Source organism: Vanellus vanellus (assembly GCF_965231255.1).
Source record: "Vanellus vanellus genome assembly, chromosome: 2".
Classification (NCBI taxonomy): Eukaryota; Metazoa; Chordata; class Aves; order Charadriiformes; family Charadriidae; genus Vanellus; species Vanellus vanellus.
Window position 1 is genome coordinate 147830187 of NC_138906.1, and position 20231 is coordinate 147850417.

At 41.7% G+C, this 20231-nt stretch overlaps 1 protein-coding gene across 1 annotated transcript in view; it reads right to left on the minus strand.

Moving 5' to 3' along the window:
• UBR5 (ubiquitin protein ligase E3 component n-recognin 5) overlaps positions 1-18350 on the minus strand; it is a 96591-nt gene extending 78241 nt beyond the window's left edge. Inside the window, exon 1 of the mRNA XM_082499249.1 lies at positions 18082-18350. Within this exon, the coding sequence (XP_082355375.1) occupies positions 18082-18143 (62 nt within the window). The 5' untranslated portion in view covers positions 18144-18350. The remainder of the gene's footprint in view (positions 1-18081) is intronic.
• Positions 18351-20231: the final 1881 nt, after the last annotated feature.

Consider the following 20231-nt stretch of genomic DNA (forward strand, 5'->3'; position numbering starts at 1 on the left):
TTCTACACACAGACTGCTATGGGCAGCAGACTTCAGTTACTTGTAAACCCTGAGCATGAGGAAGAATACAGATTAGAGGTCCAAACAGCCAAGTCTTAATGTTATCAACAGTGTTTAACTCTAAAGTGCTTGTCCTGAGGAAAAAAAGGAAAAAAGATATATGTCTGTTTTGAGAAACAAGATAATTTATACTGATAGAAATAACTTTCAAGCACAAGAAGAAAGGGCCACAGTGAAAGGAGAGCAGGAAGGAATTGAACGTGCTTAGAATCGCTTTTTGCTATCCAAGCCAAGCTGCTGGTTTGTTAGTAGGTGATTTCACACTCCCAATTTCCAGCCACAACTACTTCACACAGGCCAGGAGTACATACACAGATAAGGTTTCTGTGAAGACAACCTGCAAAAGGTAAAGAGAGAATGCAAACTTTACAAGCAATCTGCATGCAAGGTACCCCACAAGAGTCAACTACTGTGGGAGAATGCGGAATGAACCCCAATGATGAATAGCGTACACTCCACAACCTACCATACCGTTTTATAAAGCAAGCAGGGATCTGCTGCATAATATATGACAAGTTAAACATCCCTGAAGTTTCATGTCTAAAGTATATCGCCTAACAGTTTCCCACAGGAATCCTGAGCAGTTTTCCGTTAACATTTATCCTCTTGGCAAGCACGAATAACAATTATAGAATAGGAAAACCTACCTTTAAGTTCATTGCACTGCCTATATGAAAAGCTGACGGCAAATAAAGTAGTGCTTTATTGGAGATGGTTCCTAGACTAGTCTATGAGCAACATTTAAAGCTTCCTTAGCTGAGCTTTGTGTCACAAAAAAATGAGTACTACCAAAGAAAAAGACATTTTTCAATTTGTAAAAAATCATCATAATCCTTTTTTACTTGTAAAAAAAAAAAAAAGTGGGAAGAAATATACACAGTACACAGGAAGCTAAGAGTTCCATACTCAGTGAATCTATTAGTAACACCAATTTCAAGAGCATAGGTCTATCTGCAAAAGCATAGGTCTAAAGAGATCTAACATTATTGAAAAGAGGCTGCTATCAATATTTAAAGAGAGGGAGCAGAGAAGGGTGTAAGTGACAATGCTGAAAGTACTAAACTCTCCTACAGAAAGGAGGGGGGGGGGGGGGGGGGGGCGGGAGGGAGTAAAATCTATCTTATCCCTGACCATCTCATGTGCAACTGCTGTAAGAGCAAAATTACCAAGTACCGCCTAATAACCTTAGAGATCCATGAGGACTTGAATTTGAAGCAGAACTCCACTCTTTCCTCCAGAGTGAAAAACGAGTAGCTCCCCAGTACTGCATCCCTGCTGGGCTGCTGCTTTCACCCCCACTCCTCCCCCTTCCTTGTGCTGCCACCAGCATTTGCGTGAACACCAGTCACAAAACTAAACCAGCAAAAAACAAGAGTAAAGCTGAAAGATGTGTTTGTATATTCTGCATGGAGAATATGTTTGTGCAAATAAAAACTTGAAACAATTTTACTAAAACATTTCCTGCAGCAATCTAAGCCTTTCTACTTGCACAGTTGCATGGTATTGTACTACTGACTCTCTGAAGGAAAAATACAACATGCATATTTAAGATGACGTTAAATTTTAACAATACTATTCAATAATTTCAACTGATGGTGCACAGGAGGAAGAAGCACAGGCAAAGGTGATTTAATCAATTCTTGCATTAAGGAAGGCCAACACTTCCACTGAGACCCTTCCGCGCTAAAACAAATCTCCGATATGAATACCTGGGCAGGCTAAGCTTTGAAAAATTCTCATTAAAGGCAACTGAACTATTTCAAAAGATGAAGTTAGAAGCAACATGTATTTTGCTCACAAAATGATTTTGGGGGAAATGTATTAGCTCACCACAATTTTAGACAAAAAGTTTAGTGATGATGGCTTCTGTGTTAAGACAAACACTCTTTAAATACCCCTATCAAAATTCATCCAAAAACAGTTATGAGGAAAACAAGAAGTCCGTTTGTCCAAGCCAAGTAGGGATTGCTTCGATTTTAAGTTTTGCAGCTACAACTTCTAGCCTCCCCACACTGATCACAATAGAAGGGAACTAAGCTCACACCGAGCAACTGAAGAGGCTACAGGTCAGTGCTACAGGAGCTCAGACTTCACAAGTGATGCTTTTATTCATCACAAGATATTACTTCTCTCAAAGTACACTTCTATTTCCAGACAATTTTATCTGAGGACCCATCCTTCCACTAAATCTTGCTTTATAAAACCAAGTTCTGCTCAGAAACACAAGAGAGCTACAGAGAAACTCCATTTTAAAGTACTGAGTATTTTACAGAAACATTGAACTTCAGTACATTTTAAAGTAACTTTACCCTATTTAAACAAGTGCTTAAATCCACATAAGCAAAATTTTGGTTTACAATTTGTGCTTTTGCCTAACTTGTAAGAACGGAAATTTTCTGTTTTAAAGTAGGCAGGCTGTGCTGAGAATTATTTTTCTTAAAGACGCTATAGACCTCTATGATACAGGTTTGCCATGCTCAGTTCCCTCCAGCAGTCAGCAGCTGTCCGACCTTGCCAGTCACCCTGCAGCAATATTCATCCTTCTCAAGTATTTCCATCATGCCAGCAACAGTTCACAGACCAACTAACAAACCATAAGCAGAACTTTCTTACTGCTGTAAGGTTTTAGAATAATTCAATGAACGTATGGTCACACTTCTCCCCCTGTGTTAGGAAACTAACAGTTACAAAAATAAATTAAAAAAAAAAAGCCAACCACACCTATATCATCTACCCTCAGTCAACATCTGCAAGACCTTCTCAAGCAAGCAACATGAAAAGTATAGTGCACTGCAAATAGAAATTTCATGTAGCAAGATTTACATAATTTTCCCCTCGAAAACTTACTTGCTGTTGAACAGAAACAGTATTTACAGGTGCTAATATCTAATCTGATGTTTTGCAGCTTTGGTCAAATAACAGTATATCTAGAACATCTATTTATAAGTATTAAAACAATTTCTGCCATCTCAGAGATTTCATTTCTGTAACAATATAAAGAAAGCTATTTTTCATTTTTCTCTGCAACTTTAGACTGTATTTTTAAGTGTGAGCTAGGTCTTTAGAGAACACACAGTAAAAATCACGTAAGTGAAGCAATCCAAACAAAGGATTTAACTGCAGAGATGTAAGGTGAAATGTTCACACGCTGCATGTCTCCAGAAGGAAGGAAGTCTTTATGTACTCTGCAAGTAACACTCCAGAGTCCCGGGCACAACATTCAAAATATTCTCTTCGATTTTTCCTGAAGTTGCTCCTTTATAGCCTTTAAAAGTTATTTGTACACTTTACAGTATCAGGCAAAGGCCCCACCACAAGAGCTTTCCTCACTGCAGCACTACATGGTGATGGTAAGAGTTGCAGAGGAGGAAAAGGAAAGGTACGTTTAAAAAAAAAAAAATAGCTTGGAATGACAAACAACTTTGAGTATAGAAATTAAATATAAAACTAATTTAGCCCTGGTAGATAATTTTTTTTTTTAGTGATCAGGCTTCTTGACAACTTAATATGTCAATGAAGTCTGTAAACCAGCAAATTTATGAGACTTTCACACCTGAGCAGAAAGAAGTATACAAGAACTGATACAACGCTCTTCCAAGCAAAGCCTAACAATACGCAGATATCCAAGAGAGGAAAAAAACACAACTGAAGCACCAGAAAACAGAACTGAGTAACATACCTATCGACACTTAAAAAGTAAACACATCCTTCAACTCCATCCCTCAGTTGAGACCCTGAAGCACTCTGAGCACAGGGAGCCAGACCCAAGGACGCAGCTATGTGGCCCATTAACAGGTTTTAGCCCAGCAGAGCCGCACAGCCTTTAGATCAAAGCCCTCTCACGCTTGCCTATCTTGAACCATGTGGAAATTAACTCCCGTGCCTGTATATCGGTGTCATGAAAAGTCTCAGAAATGCAGAAAACAGACACCAATAAGAAGCTTAAGCAAATGTTATCTTTTGTTTCCTGATCCCAGGATATCTTGGACACTGGATGCTGTCATTGATATAAAGTCACATACAGCTGCCTTCCATGCCATAATACGGCATACAAAAGGATCCTGTCCCAGATCGCCATGTCCTGATTGCCACATCAAAGGTTAAAAGCAGTTTGCAAAGAGGCAGCCTTCCACAGTTCCCGTACTAAACACCTTTCTCCTAATGGAATAAATGAAGAAAAAGAGGTGAAAAACCTCTTTTCCACCAATGAGTAGGCGCAAGGGGCTGTGGGGGGGAAGAAAGGGAGAAGAAGCGTAAAGCGTGCTTTACATTTTATGTCATTGTGGGTAGTATGAGGGAGCATCTATTAAAAAAAAAAATGCTAAAGTACCACACAAAAGCAGGCAATAAGATTACCTGTAGAAAAGTCATGCACAAAAGCAAAAAAAAACAATCCCAAGTGAAAGTACAAAATGACAGGCCCCAAGATAACCAACACTACTCAGCAGTGGGGTGGGACAACATGTTTAGACTATAATATACAGGTCACCAAAACAAACAAGATGACAAAGAAAGTCATTGCTCCACTCAGTAATCAGGTGTTCTCTCCCCATTCCAAGAAATATAAATTAGGACTATTTGGTTATTACATACTAAACCAACACCTACTGCTCAGGAAATCCCTGAGCTGCAAATCCTTCATAGCTGGAAAAGCTTCACTATATGCTCACCCTATTCTAACACTTTGCCTGTCATCTAGCACTGGTCACCGCCACAAACAGGAGAAAAACAAGATGGACCTCTTGTTTGACTGTAACAACTATTCTTATGTTTCATGGTATCATCCAGAATATGGCTCCCAAACATTATTTTCTATTTCATAAGACTGTCAGTTTGGTTGATAAAGGTACTTCTGACCATTTAATGGTCCTCTCTGGAACAACAGTAACACACCATGCTGAATCAATAAGCTGCAGTAAAAAGCCGATATGGCAAACATCAAACAAATTAATCTCCTGAAAATAGTTTTCTGCAATATCATTGAAAAGTCTTCAGGTAATATAATGATGGCAAAAAGTAAATTCCCTTACAGCAGACCATTATTATTTCATGATATAACAACACTGATATAGATAATGACCTATATCTAAAGTTAGGTATAAGCTAGCCCACGACAAGGTTAAAGCAGGACAAGGAAAATTAGCAAAGACAGGATAGTGGCAACAACATCAGAAGGTTAAAGATAAATACCCACCAATATCTAATATTCCAAATTAAACACATACTGCATAGGCAGGTAAAATGACTTGCCTATCTTCTTCACCCTACAGACAGGGTTAGCATATATTTCAGTTCTGGTTTTAAGTAAGCACAGTAAATTTCATACAGAACATGGAGAAAGCAATGGATATTGCCTACCTAGGCTTTAGTAAGGCTTTTGACACTGTCTCCTGTAACATCCTCACAAAGAAGCTCATGCAGTATGGATGCATGAGCAGACAGTGAGATGAACTGAAAACTGGCTGAAAGGCTGGGCCCAGAGGGTGGTGATCAGCAGCATGAAATCTAGTTGGAGGCCAGTGACTAGCAGTGTACCCCAGGCGTCAATACCAGGTCCAGTCCTGTTCAACATCTTCATTAATGATCTGGGTGAGGTGGCAAAGCATACCCTCAGCAAGTCTGCAGATGACACCAAACAGGGAGGAGAGGCCGATATGCCAGAGGATCATGCTGCCAATCCAGAGCATGGCAATCTCCTGAAGTTCAACAAGGGGAAGTGCCAAGTCCTGTACCTGGGGAGGAACACCACCATGCAGCAGTATATGCTGGGAACTTCCCAGCTGGAAAGCAGCTCTGCAGAAAAGGACCTGGGAGCCCTGGTAGACACCAGGTTGAACATGAGCCAGCATGCCTTGCAGTAAAGAAGGTGAATGGTATCCTGGGCTGCATTAGACAAAGTATTACCAGCAGGCTGAGTGAGGCAATCCTTCCCTTCATTCAGCACTGGTGAGGCCACACCTGGAGTTCTCTGTCCAGTTGTGGGCTCCCCAGTTCAAGAAAGACATGGATATACTGGACAGAATCCCGCAATAGGCCACAAAGATGATTAAGGGACTGAAGCATCTCTCAAATGAGGAAAGGCTGAGAGAGCTGGGACTGTTCAGCCTGTTCAACGTATATGAACACCTAAAGGGAGGGTGCAAAGAGGATGGAGCCAGGCTCTTTTCAGTGGTGCCCAGTGAAAGGACACAAGGCAATGAGCACAAACTGAAGCACAGGAGGTTCCCTCTGAACATCAGGAAACACTTTTTTACTGTGAGGGTGACCGAGCACTGGCACAGGTTGCCCAGGGAGGTTGTGGAGTCTCTACTCTTGGAGGTTATTCAAAAGCTGTCTGAATACAGTCCTGGGCAACCAGCTCTAGATGGCCCTGCTTAAGCATGGGAGTTGGACCAGATGACATAGAGAGGTCCCTTCCAACCTCAGCCATCCTGTGATTCTGAAGGTTTTTTTGCTTTCAGGATGTGATCTCGACACATTTGACTTGGATGGGGTTTTTGCCACTGAAAAGCTAAGAGTTCATGTTTTGCTATAGAATCCCTGTAACGACAGTGGCTTAGAAAAGAAGTTACAGCAAGGAGTCAGGGAAGTGTCTGAGAAGTATTACTTAGACATTGAGTAAAAAATATTCATGGGTACTAAAATAACCAGATGAAAGTACTCTCTTTCTCTAGCAGGAACAGAATCCCTCCAGCAAGACCAGGTCACAGCCACCTGTAGGACTTGTAAAATGCAGCACTAGGTTTGCCAGAGCTAGATGCATCTGATTAACGATGAATTTCTAGGCTGGCTGACTGGTTCCTCCAGTTCAAAATCTACTTAGAACCTTTCTTCAGATCTATCATTTAAATGACACCGAAAACATGACTTTCTGAATAATAATTAAGAAAAACCCCAACATAACACCAAACCCACAGTGCAAAGCACAGGCATAACGTACCTCAAGAGGAATATAAAGTCAATCACACTTTTTAAATAAGCAAAAACCCAATCCTAAAAAATAATGACACAGCATAGCCCCTTTTCTGAAAAGGAAAAAAAAAAAGTTATAATGAAAAATCTGAGTATAAACAGAAAGAAATCATAAATGGTATGATCCTGACAGGACTAGCACATAGCAGTTGCAGCACACCTACATATGTTATTTAGCACAACATCCAGAGGATTTGGTAGTAAAGTAGATCTACAGCTACAGGTTGCCTAAACACCTAGTGGTGTTTGTGTGGAAAAAAAGAAAATTACACTACAGGAGAATGAGTCAGCCTCAATCTGATGCTATTCTATTACAGCAGACTTCCAAGAATATGGGTCGCAGATTCAGGCAATACAAGACAGAAATCTGTTCTCTGTTGTAGAATGCATCAAACCACTATTCTGTGTTCCCAGATTCTGTTCAACTGCACAAATTCCTTGTAGCTGCAAAGAATTTCTGTTTAACATTTAGCAGGCTATTTCTTCAGTCAGAAGACCACTAAAAGCTAAACAACTGGATCAACCAACTCAGCTGGGTGTGGGTTCTGAATCTTAAAATAATGAAAGTCATAAGCTATGTAGCTATCCATCATTTCAGTAAGTACATACTCACTTCTGTGATAGTAAAAGGTGGATAATGGGAGCTTAGAACCCCATGGTTGCTTCAAGGATACTTGAAAAACACTCACATGAAATAACGTGAGCCAGTATTACTATATTGAGCAACATATGAATGATAGCTACCAAAATGTAGCTAGGAAGCTGTACACTTGTTTGACCAGAACGAGTGAAAGTTAAAAGCCCACATTTAGTCAAAGGGAAAAAAAAAAACCAACTATTTTTTATTGTCAGTGTCCGCTGTAGTGATTCCACAAAAAAACATTGCTATCAAAATAAAAATCCAGTCATTGTAAAATCTTAAAACCTTTTTGTGTTTTTGTGTCCCATAATGATAGATTATGTGCCACCAGGGAAGCTGTGTATTTACCAGCACACCAGCTTAAAGCCAGGAGAGCCAGGTTCTGGTCCCAGATGAGGCTTCAGTGAGAACCCAAATCATAATCTCTCCACTATTCTCCCTTTCATTCTTGCTCTAAGCTTTTGGAAGCCATGACTGCTATGTGCAAAGACGGAAAATAGCCTTTGATTAGAGCATTCAAATGCTACAAAAATATTTTAAAAAGTAAGAACTGTTATGTTATTAAACATTTTGTGTCTTGGCTGAAGAAAAGCAACAGTATATTTTGCATATATTGAAAACAAAGTGCAAACAAGACACTGAATTGTAATTGCTTTGCAGTGAAGTCCAGCATGCCTGTTCACATGCTGAATTAGTTTTAGCAATAGGGAAAGATCATTTAGCATGTCCAGTCCTTTACTTGCCAACTCCTCTTATTCCAAGGCTTGAGGTCTTTAACAAAAACTTTGATATCGTAGTATTATCTGCACGTCACTTCTTCAAACTTGTTAAAAACTGCCTCTTAAATACCATGGACTCCCCTCCTCACACTGCACTGTCTTCTACTAACATACATCTTTAAAACCTTCATCTCAGACACTGCACCTTTGATTCAGATAGGAACAGACTGAGGCCTGGCATAGGGAGTAAAGAGCAAGCACCATGCCAGAAAAACAAGCAGCCAAATCGCTTTGTCAGATGCACACTGCAGGCCAAATAACCCAAAAGAAACCCCAGCTTTTGAGGTGCACAGCTCATCACAATACTTTTATGCACTGCCGAAAAACAGATTCTCTGTTTTCCATCTGTCTGTACCACAGCCACAAAACTCCAGGTGCTTCCCCTCAGCATAACTAGTATTTTGGTTCCTCTACAAGAACTCATGAAGCAGCACGTTGCGCACCTCCTGCTTCACATTTTGCCTACGGCCATACTATTTCAGGTAACAATTGTGCCAGATACAGATTCTGCGCCACAAGAGAAAGAAACAAAGCTGTGGCCGTTCCAGCAAACAGCCAGTTATCCCCCCATACCCTCCCATCAAGAGCAGGACGATCCTAGCCAGATTACACTCTGCCTACCCAATCTGCCCCAAAATGACAAGGTGCTATGAGTTGTATCATTGGAATGTTTTATTAAATACCTTTAAACCTCTGCTCTAGAGACAGATACGTTTTGCCAAAGTCAGGAAAATGCCTTAAAAAAAAAAAAAAAAAAGGAAAAAGAAAAAGAGAAGAAAAACTGCTGCTACTAATGTACTAAATGTGGTCAAAGCTGAAGAAAAGTTTCAACAACCTAAGAAAGGAGATCTTCATTAAAGGTCAGACAACAATAACTCAGCTATATTACAAGGAAAAACAATATAAAATTGATTAAAAGCCATAAATCCTCTTTAGAAGAACACTTCTTGATATTTACTAGAAAGAGAAAAAAAATGCAGCTCTGATCATTTTCAGGCTGGAGAGAGAACAGCAAAACTGCATACCATAAATAAAAGAATAAACGCTGAGAGACATGTTTAAGAAAATTAATTTTGCAAGACGAACGAGAAATTAAAATGATACCACAGTTATTGAAGAAAGTGACAAACCCCAATGACTTCAAGTGACAACAGGGTAAGGCCTACAGCTCTCACTCAGCTGCATTCACATGGGTAAGTATTTATTTTCCAGTTAAGTTATTGGTAAAAACACTGTAGGCACAAACATTTGCCCATATTAAGTCAATGCCAGACTCCACGCTAGAAACTATATAGTGAAATTATAATTTTTAGCAGAATCTAGAGATCCCAGTCAAGATCTATCTCATTGTGTTGGATCTACCTATGTATATAATCTATCCCAAAGATGAAAAAGGTGAGAGTTTGAGGAAACCTTACAGAGAACAGAGAATGAAGCATAATGAAAGACTGTAAGCAAATTTTTTAAATGCCGTTTTAACACAGGTTTGGCTTAAATTAGTCAACTACTATTACTGCTCAGTGTAAAAAAGACAAAAATTAGCATCCAGGTTAAACAGAGATGATGGCAAACATGCTGCAGAAAGTAATACCACCAAGCCCTGTGTACAGAGCACAGAGCTTTCTGGGCTGTTTTCTAACAAACAGACAAACTACAGCTGCATGGGTATAATAACCCTGGATTACTCAAGATATTCCCAATTGCCCATGATACTGATTACTTTGAGTAAAAAGCAAAAAAAACCCAAACAAAAAACACACACACTTGAAGGGGGGGGGGGGGGGGGGTGAAGTTGCTGAAGACAAATTTCATGAGATCATTGAAGTCTCCAGCAGCCTTCATGTGAATCTGTTGAGTTACATTACCGTTGTCGCAAATTAAATTGGCAGACCTCACAGCTGGCAATAGAACAGCAAGAGTGAGAAGTTCCAACACAGTTAATGTCCAAAATAATACTAACCATGTGAATGTTTTCAAAATTTTTTGTTCTGCATTCTTTAATAAAATGCCATAATGTAAAATTAAATCAAAAATATAAGGGATCAAAGCTACTTTAGGGCACCTTTTCTGGTAAAAGGTAGTAACCAGTTTAATCAAGAAAAGCTGTCCAAAACAAAATTACAGAAAATACACATTTCATCTCCATTGTGGATGAAAACAATTTGAGAAATCACTAAGAGACACCTTACAGCATAACACCAACAGACCCAGGATTACAAAAACTAGCCAAGGAAACAAACCGTAAGATGCTATGTTAAAAATAATTTTCAGAACTGCAACAAAATAATCATGCTGAGGTGTTACAAAAGGGTGGCAAACAAACATTCAAAACTTTTCTGTACCAACACAGATTAGTACTGTAAAACACACTGCACTTTAAAGCACAGTAGCTAAGATTTGCTGAAAAACAGGGTGAAGCTAATTTACCATGCGAACTTCCCCTGAGAAGTGCTGCAGTAACAGCAAGACTTGTGAGGTGAAGACAAAATTTTCAAAGACAGTAAATTCAATAGTTACATCACTCCTTAATCGGATCCAAACTGGTAGTTTTACATAAGTGTAGATGGCCAGTGTGCCCACCTTAGGCCTTTCGACTCAGGTTTACAGTACGTTTGAAGTGTTCAGAAGAGGCAAACTTCACACCTTTGTATCAGTGAGGTGGTACATGTTCTATCTCAAATGTAACAGAAATCTCTTTATATTGAAACAAAATAGTTAATTTTCCTTGGAGGGGAAGGGTAAGAGAAAAAGAAGCAGTGCTGGTTGACTGCTTTTTTTAAGCACAGGAACTTTTAAAAGTAGGGTACAGAGTTCATTGTCAAAACAGTTGTATGCCAAAAAGAGAAGAGAATTGAGATCTGAAACCTGGATAATTATTGCTGCAGTAGACTAACCAGTCCTGTGACCACCCTCATTTAAACTGACAGGCTTACAGTTTTGGACAAAATACATGTGCACCTTGAAAATTACATTTGCATATTTATTTCAGTATTTTCTCTCCTAATTAAAAATTTTCTTGCCACTACAACTAGGCCTTGTCCCCATGTTTTCTCTGGGGCATATACAGATGGCAACTACTACAGTCTTCTACGTGAAGTTGTTACTAAGAGACAAATCCTTAGTGGACCTCACTGAATTCAAGCTTTAAAAAAATGTTTGTGCAACTGAAAAGCACAAATAGTTTTTGTATATGGTTTTCTTTTCCATAAGTGGCTGCTAAATTGACGCAGGGAAAGACAAAACAGCAGTTTTTCCAGGGAGCATCTTGCAAATTTAACTACCTAGATTGCTGTTACTGTCATCACTACAATAAAAGCTACCTTGAAACCCCTTCTCATTCTTTATGTAATTTTCAAATACATACTACCATCTATTTCATTTAAGTCACAAACAATTAACCATGCCATAACTGTAAAAAGGCAGCTACAACACACTGCAGAGCTTGCCATGCTTAGCTATATACTTGGTTGTTCTTCTCAAGCGTTAAGTAATTTTTCACCTAAATGTAACTGTGTACTGCACAGTTACCTACTTAAACTTTAGATAGTTTAAGAAAAAAGGTGACATACCCCTTACATCTACTTTATGGTTCAATTACAATTTTTTGACAAATATCTTTTTACAAATGTATCTCTACATGGCAACTAGAGCATTTAATAAATACATACTTACTACACCACAATTACCTTAAAATTATGCTATTGATTATGGATTTTAGCTTTTATCAAGAATTAGCACATAAATGTCACTGACTGATACCTTACTGTTCTTAGAATTAAAATAAGTTGTTTTCTGACAGCTCTGACTATCATTGCCAACCTTAAAATACGATTCTTAATCTCTTATTCCATTAATCTTACTTTATCATTGGTCTAACAACAAATATGGTCAAACCTCATAGATAACTTGAGAAGGAAAAAAGAGGTAATGTTTGTGCCCCAATTACTATTTTACTAAATTTCTTGTGACAGGTCACAACTACTCTCACAGCTCAGATCGCGTTCACAGTACAGTTTCACATTACAGTAGCCAAAATAAACTTGCTGCTTTCAAAATGGAAGGAACTCAACCCTGCTTTCTCGTCCCTGTTCTTCACTCCCAACTCTCCCTCCTACAGCACTTTTCAAAATCCCCCCTTTTTAATCCATCGACCCATGCTCACCCAACTAGGAGGTAAACCAGTTCAACTTCCTAATCCACAAAAATGTATTTAATTCACTTTACAAGGGTTAGCTTTATATCATTTTAACAAATTAAGTCAGTTTACTGTGGGATCAGACAAAGTTAGTGCAGGGTAAGACGTGGGGAAAACACACCTCCCTCCTTAAGAAGAGAGCAATTACTTTGACTTACAACATCTCAGGAAAGTTTCAGCAAGAACATTCACAGACAATTACATACATACTCTCTAAAAAGCAGCGTCTGGAGCCTAGCAAACAACTGTAACCAGAAGAGGACCCTGGCAGAGCAAAGTCCAAAAAGGCCTAGACTATTGGCCTGTGTGTAAGTAATCTTTCACATTCAACCAGACATGAAATGATGCTTATGTGCAAGTTCTGATGCTTAATTTCCGTAATTATAATCCTTAAATAACAATACTGAAATAAGATCAAATCTTAATGTACTGCTTCTCAGTGTATGAATCCTATAATGGCCTGTACAACCACACTGGTGGTGTAAACATTTTGATGCAGCTAAAACATTTTATTTTTAAAAAAGTGTTTCCAACTAAGAGTCTGATGATAATAATGCCATAATAGTCATGCCATTCCCTCACTCTCTTCTAAAAGAAATCAATTTAATTTTTTTTTACGCTTTCAAGAAATTAATCCTAAAAACAAAGTCAACAATTCTCCTGTTACTAAAGTCTCATCAAGAAACTGTAATTCAGGGAATTAAAGTACTACATCAGCAATGGTTTCCCTGTAATTAAACAATCTCTTCCTGTTTGGGGCAGGCTAACTTCACTTTAGCTAAAGTAGATTAGGAAAGAGTTTAAAGCGCACCCAAATAAATCACTTACTTAAGATAAAAGAAGTAGTGTATTATCTGCACACAACTTGCAGGTTTTCTGTTTAAGAACAAGTTAGTCAACCCCTTCATTCCCCCAGCTTTGAGCAGCAATGCAGATTACATGTGAGTAACAGCAGGGAAGTTCATGCTCGGGCTGCCTTCCTCTCCACAAGAGGACAGGTACTCTCCCAGCACGCCTGTGGACACAGAAGAGGGAGCTCAGGGCTAAACAAACACTTGTATTATCAGGAGCTCTCTCTCCCTCTCCACACATGGCTCCCGCAGACATTTAGGGCCAGGACACCAGCTCCACATCCCTGCTGGCTCCCCCCACAGAACCATACCACACCCTACGCCAGCTCCTTCCAGCAACATCTGCCTGGGGTTTTTAACAGATTTGCTCATCAGTAAATGCAAATCTGCCAGAGTAGCAGCCCACATACCCACTGATCACTTGCCTATTACCTTGAAATTATGTTTTCATGTATGTAAGCTATGAGATACCCTTTTAGTCTGTACCTGGGTATGTTCTTGCTAGGTACTTTTTCCACAGAAATTGATTATCAGAGGGTGTAAACAATGCAGGCAATGTAAAGTATACTAGTTAATTTTTCAGTTCAGGCATCACCTAAAGTAAGCAATATTTGAATAATAGAGAAAGGCACTGAATACATTATTAAAGAAAACCAAACTCACATAAGAGCAAGATAATCTTTTCTTCCCCCCAAAGCTGACTGTACATAAATACTGAATCTTCAAACGAATTTTCTCTGTCACATTACTTGTTTCAAAGAGCTTACTGCAGAAACTTACTACACACAACTTCTTAACACTCATCTTTAATTCAGAATACTCTGTATTTAACCAAATTCGCTATGACTCATCTTCAAAAGGAGAGGGAAAAAAAGCACCTCAACACTGTGTCAATGACCATCTGAAAAAATGACATCTTACCCTATCCTAGAACTTAAGTGGCTTAGCTGACAAGAATTTTCTTAGTATAAGGTAAAAACAAAGGCAAAGACTTGAGATGAATCCTGCCCCTGAATGTTAGTTCATGTATAGAAAGCCGTTCACGTAAGGTGAAAGACTCCCCTTCCCATTCTACAGAGTAGCAAGTTAAACTGCTCCTGTGAGGTTTCGTAACAGCCAAGAAATGGTTATTTGTCACGGTAACACCCACTTCCTAACCCAACATAAAATTAAGAAATATACTACGAAGAATTTACTACAATTGACTTGTCTATGAAATTTTGTGTCAAACTCCCTTCACAAAGCATGAAGTCATACATGAAACAGGTGGATAGTCAACAAAATACATCTAACATCCACTGGCACCTCTTTCAAAGATTAAAGCCATTGCTTGAGGTAAAAATTCCAAGTTACCTATCTTACTGAATAAACTTACCCGAAAAAGCTTAACTATCTCAATTCATCCTAAACAAAAAGTTTAGCCTACTATCCTTTTCAAAAAATGAATCTTAACACAACTGCAAAAGTAAATATAACCTTGTCCTCTATGAGCTTTCTTCAGTGCAACTAGCTTCCAAATATCTGAGTGAATACCATTAACAAGCCAACGCTGCTTCAACTTATTTGAGAGGTCTAATAACTACCATCAAGGTACAGTATTAACTTGTATTTTCAAAAACACTAGTTAAGAAGTAGTTTCAGATGTTGTGTAGGCGTGCTCCGGAGTCTTCCCAGTTATTTGTTGGAAGTTACTTTTACAGTTTACAGTTACTTTTTGCTTCTTTCTTCAAAGTGTTTTAACATTCTCTGAGCTGCTACATGAATAAGAGGGATAACAAATTACACAGAAAATCTAACAAAACCTGTAAAACAGAGTGACACAAGCTGCACCAAATCAAACTGAAAAAAATTACTTCCTCACGTTACGGAGACTGCTTAAGAGCAGAGCAATACTTCAAGAGAAGGATGTTTTCTGCACCCCCTTCACACATCTACATTAGGTATAATATATCAAATACTTTATTATAAGAATTCAAAACTGTCATGTATCCTGAACACACAGGGACTGCACTAATAAATCCATCCCTCGTGGTTTAAAATGTGATTATTCCTTAGATGCAGAACACGGAGCCATTACTGAAAGCAACACAATTGATCATGTTCTATGTACACTACAAGTAAAAGCATACAATGCAGAATTATGGTCCCAAAATCAGATTTTGAGAAGCAATTATCATTCAGAATGCAGACAGAAAAAAACTAACTTGGTCTACCGACCCCTGGCTGCAGCACAGACTCAAAAAACCCTATGAAGTGCAAGAGGGGAAAGAAACATCATAGAGATATGAGATGTTTCAAGATCCTAACTCTTATGTGCATGTATGTGAGAATTTATTAAGCTGTCTAGATCCTGATCTATACTGACAGAGCAGTAATAAGCAGCAATGCTACTGATAAAATTGAACTGGCATTTCCAGCACATATGTGTGTGTGCCTCAACCCTATTTATGAATCATTCTGATTTCACTGCATTACAAGTTCTGATACACAGCCACCGCACTTCTAGTAAAATTATATTTATGAAGTGGAAATTTATGACTTGCGGCTCAGATCAACGAGCTACTTGATTTTCCAGAATAAGTCACTACTTAATAGCACTTCTGCAGCTTTCTTCATATATTAATTAACACAGATTATGAAGATTCCTGTATCAAATAGAAGTTGAAAGGGCGGCTGCTGCAGTAAGAAGGGAACAAAAAAAAAAGAAAAAAAAATTTGGAAGCATTATGAAGACTGAAGTGGCAGCATATTTAACACCAATAAGTCAATAAAACAGGTGACATTAAAGAAAAAACAGATGAGTTCTCTCGCTCTGAGCAAAGTGTGATAATTACATGATGAATGTTTTCTAAGGGCTTATCAACAAAAAAAAAAAAAAAAAAAAGAAAAAACACTGGGGTCCTTTCAAGTTCAAAGTCCTAGATCTTACCCTAAATCAAAAAACTGCAATGAAGTAGCAGAACAACTACTAGTACAGCATCACCTCTCAGAGTTTGTCACTCTTTAGAAGACGTAAGCCAAGTTTGAATGCATTACTGTGGAGAAGGCCAATCAACCCCTTAGGAATGCACAGGCCTCCTAGGAGGCAGGATCCTGTAAAATGTATTATCAGGTTAAGGAAAGAAAATACACTAGACACTAAGACACTTCAGATTTCGGACCCATTTTATCATTAGAAGTTTCTTTCCCCTGTTAAAGGGCATGGAAAATGCCATTTGGCAGAAATTTTATCTTTCCAATGACCTATTTTCCTCATCATAAGACCTCAAACCTCAGCTGTGTTTTAATAGAGGCATCTCAGCAAAGACTGGACTAGGAAAAGTGACCTAGCTACAAACAAACAATAGTGGAAGTGAGCTAGACCCTGACCTACTCTGAAACCTGGTAAGATCAAAATCAGAAGAATACAACCAAAAGCCCGTAATTTTTAAGATTTATAAATATTTAAATACTACTTACAAAAATTAAATAACATTAGTGTATGTAAAAAATATGTTGGTTTATATCCAGTGATGATTAAAGATCTCGATTTTTCATGCAAAAAAATTTATAAGAAATTAAAGATGAAAATTTACACATTTCTTAAGAATTTCTGTATAAAAGACCACAAGTAAGATTTACAAGCTATAACACATATAATTAGTAATCACTACAGAAGAAGCATTTGACAGCCACACAGAGTGCTGTCAAATACACACCAATAAGTGAAGAAAATTCGGTTCACAGGTTTATTTTCTCCCAAGAATTCTAGTTTCGCTCCAGCCTGCCATTTCTCTCCCCCAATCCAACATAAAGTTAGCCATGAGATCTACAAGCAACTGTGCTTCTGTTCTAGCTGTCATTCCCATCCCAGCCAAGCCGCACACAATCAGTAATCTGGAGATCGGGCCTCCTTTTTCTTATTAAAAAACAAACAAAAAAAAAAGAACCAAACACCACACGTATGTAGGAAGGGGAAGGCAGGGCACACTGGCGGTAGGTGCTCGTGAAACATCCCTGCCGTACGCCTGCTTTATCCTCGCCCCCACCGTTCTCTCCCTCTCTCACACACCGCGATCCCCCATCTGCATTGTCTGCCTCGCTCCAGCTCTGATTAATATGGACACGTTGTCGCTCCTCCTCGTCCTCGGCCAGGGATCCTCGGGAACCCCCTTCCTCGGGCAGTCGCCGGGACTCCCCCCGGCAGGCCGGAGCCCCCGCCGGGACCGCGATGTGGCGGCGAGCCCGCGGCGAAGGTCACGGCCCCTCTCACCCCCACTCCCTCCAGTGGGGGGGGGGGGGGGGGGGGGGGCAAAGTTTACGGCGACGGCGGCCCGGGGAGGCCGGGTGCGTGCGGCGCGGCCCGCACCGCTCCTCGTCGCTCCGAAGGGGAAGGCGCCGGGGCCTGCGGCTCGGCGGGGCGGCACGGCGGCTCGGCGAGGGGAGTCGGGACGTCCCCCGCGGCCGGCGCTGCCCGCTCCCCCGGGGCGCCCCCGCCGCTCCGGCCGGCCGTCACCGCCGCCGGCCCCTCCCCTCACCCACGGGGGGCCGAGCCCCGCCATCGGCCCCTCCCCTCCGCCCCCCGCCGCACGGCCTGCCCCTCACCGGTCATTGAGCTGGTCCTCGGTGCCCGGCAGCGGGTGCACCACGAAGTGGATCGAGGTCATGTTCCGCGCCGCCGCCGCTGCCCCCCCCGGCGGAGGGAGGCGGGCGGGCGGGGGCCGGGCACACAATGGGGGCGGGGGGGCGGCGGGGGAGGGGGCGCTCGGCCTCCGTCCCTCCCCCGGGGCCGCTCGTGGCCACCGGCGGAGTCCTCGGCCCACCCGCCGCGGCACAGAGCGCGAGGAAGAAGGAGCCCGCCGCAACCGGCGCCGGGAGGAAGCTCAGCCCGCACCGCACTCACACACGCGCCGCCATCTTAACTTCCAGCGGGCCCTTCTCCCTCCCTCCGTGCGCCGCGCCGGGGAGGGCGGGGCGGCGGCGCGCGGCCGCGGTGTAAGCCTCGCGCTGACTGGCGCGCGCGCCGCCGCGCGGCGCCCCTTCACTAAGCGCGCCGCCGATTGGCCGGGGAGGCCTCGCGGAGCGCGGTGACGTCATGCGTGGGGGACGTAAAAGACCACGTGCCACCAAGAGCGACTCCCCAGCGGGCGAGCGGGTGGGGGTGGGGTGGTGCGCGCGCGGGGCTGCCTGAGGCGCCGGGCCTCGGCGGGCGGCGCCGCTCCCCCGCGGCCCGTGGGGGTGGGGCCGGGGCCGGCTCTGAGGCGGCCGACCCGGCCGCGGGGCTGGGAGCGCTCTCCGGGCACGGGCCGCAGCACCCCGACCCGTTCCGCTGGTCGTCCCCGCCGTGCCGTGGCCTTGTAGCGCGTTGAATGCCTTCTTGGGGCTCGCTGGGGCGGTGCGGGTGGAGCCGTTCCCCTGTGAGCGGTGGCGTGTGCCGCGGCTCGCTGGCCCCTGCCGGGTCCCCCTGCGGGTGGGGGGGCTTCTGTGACCGGCCCCTCGGCCTGGAGCGGCGCGGGGCGCGGCCATCCAGCGTGGTGTCGGGGGTGGGAGGGGGGTGGGAGGCCGGCGGGTCCCCAGCAGGGTGGTGCGACAGGGCTTCCCCCCTTCTTCCCCCCCCCCCCCCCCCCCCCCATCCCGGTGGCCGCGGGTGTGCTTCAGACCCAGTGTCCTTCATCACTTCCTCTCCAAGCCCGGCTTCTTGCTTTGTAATTCCTAGTCACTTAACTTCTTCCCTCCAACTGCCAGAATTATCCACTCTTTTTCAGGGAGATTGTTGGTATATCAGCATAAAAAGTATCTCTCAAGCGGGTGAAGTACTCGATACCACTCTGACTGTGCTCTCTCCCTCTGGACAGGGTTTAACTGTGTTGTTCCAAGACAGCATACCTTGCAAATGGAGCTGTTTCTAAGAAATTAACATCTCAATTTGCTGAAAGCTGAGTAACAAAGTAAATAAAACAACCATTTGTTTCTATAGAAACTAACATTTTGGCTAGGATTGTACCAAGCCTTGATTTTTATTTTATTACTGGAATTTGCTGCTTTTGCAGCCTGCTCTCCCTTATTGTCAGGAAATCAGAAATCTAGAAAATGGGCTTGGATTTTTTTAGCATGTGAAGAATGCTGGCAATTAAGTAATAACGGTACGCAAAAAATTCTAGAACCTAGTTCAGTGAGTTATAATTCATTTCTGAGGCTGTCTAATCATAAACCCTAGAAATGTTTGTTCCCCCACTATCAAATCTAAGGAGTTTTGCAACTTCCCATCTTCCATTCCCCTTTCTTTCCTGGGTCTTTCTCCAGTACAGCCGAAAGGAGCTAATCCAAGAGTCAGCTGATGTAGCTGCTTGCAGCCCAAAGATTTGCAGAGTTTGTGAAGGTTTTGTTGTTTTTTTTCCCAATACAGCTATCGTTAACATAAGGAAATGTGGAAAAGAGGAAAAAATACTCAGTTGGTGTGGTCCAGGTTTCTTATTCTCAGACACTGTTTCCCCATATGTTCTGTTTTCAAGTGACAGTGATATTCAAATGGATTTAAGTATACAGATAAGTTATTTAGCTTATCCTAGAAGGAAAATCCTAACGGGTCTCAGGAAACACAGGAGGCATGGAATAGTATTCATTCTGCTTGGTAGTGAGACTGCAGTAGCTGTGCTTTTAAAAATTAGTAGATCCATGATTTATCTCTTTTTTCCTGTTAGGACAGAGCTAAGAGTATTTTTTTATTATTTAGTGCTGCATTTGATTGTACCCAA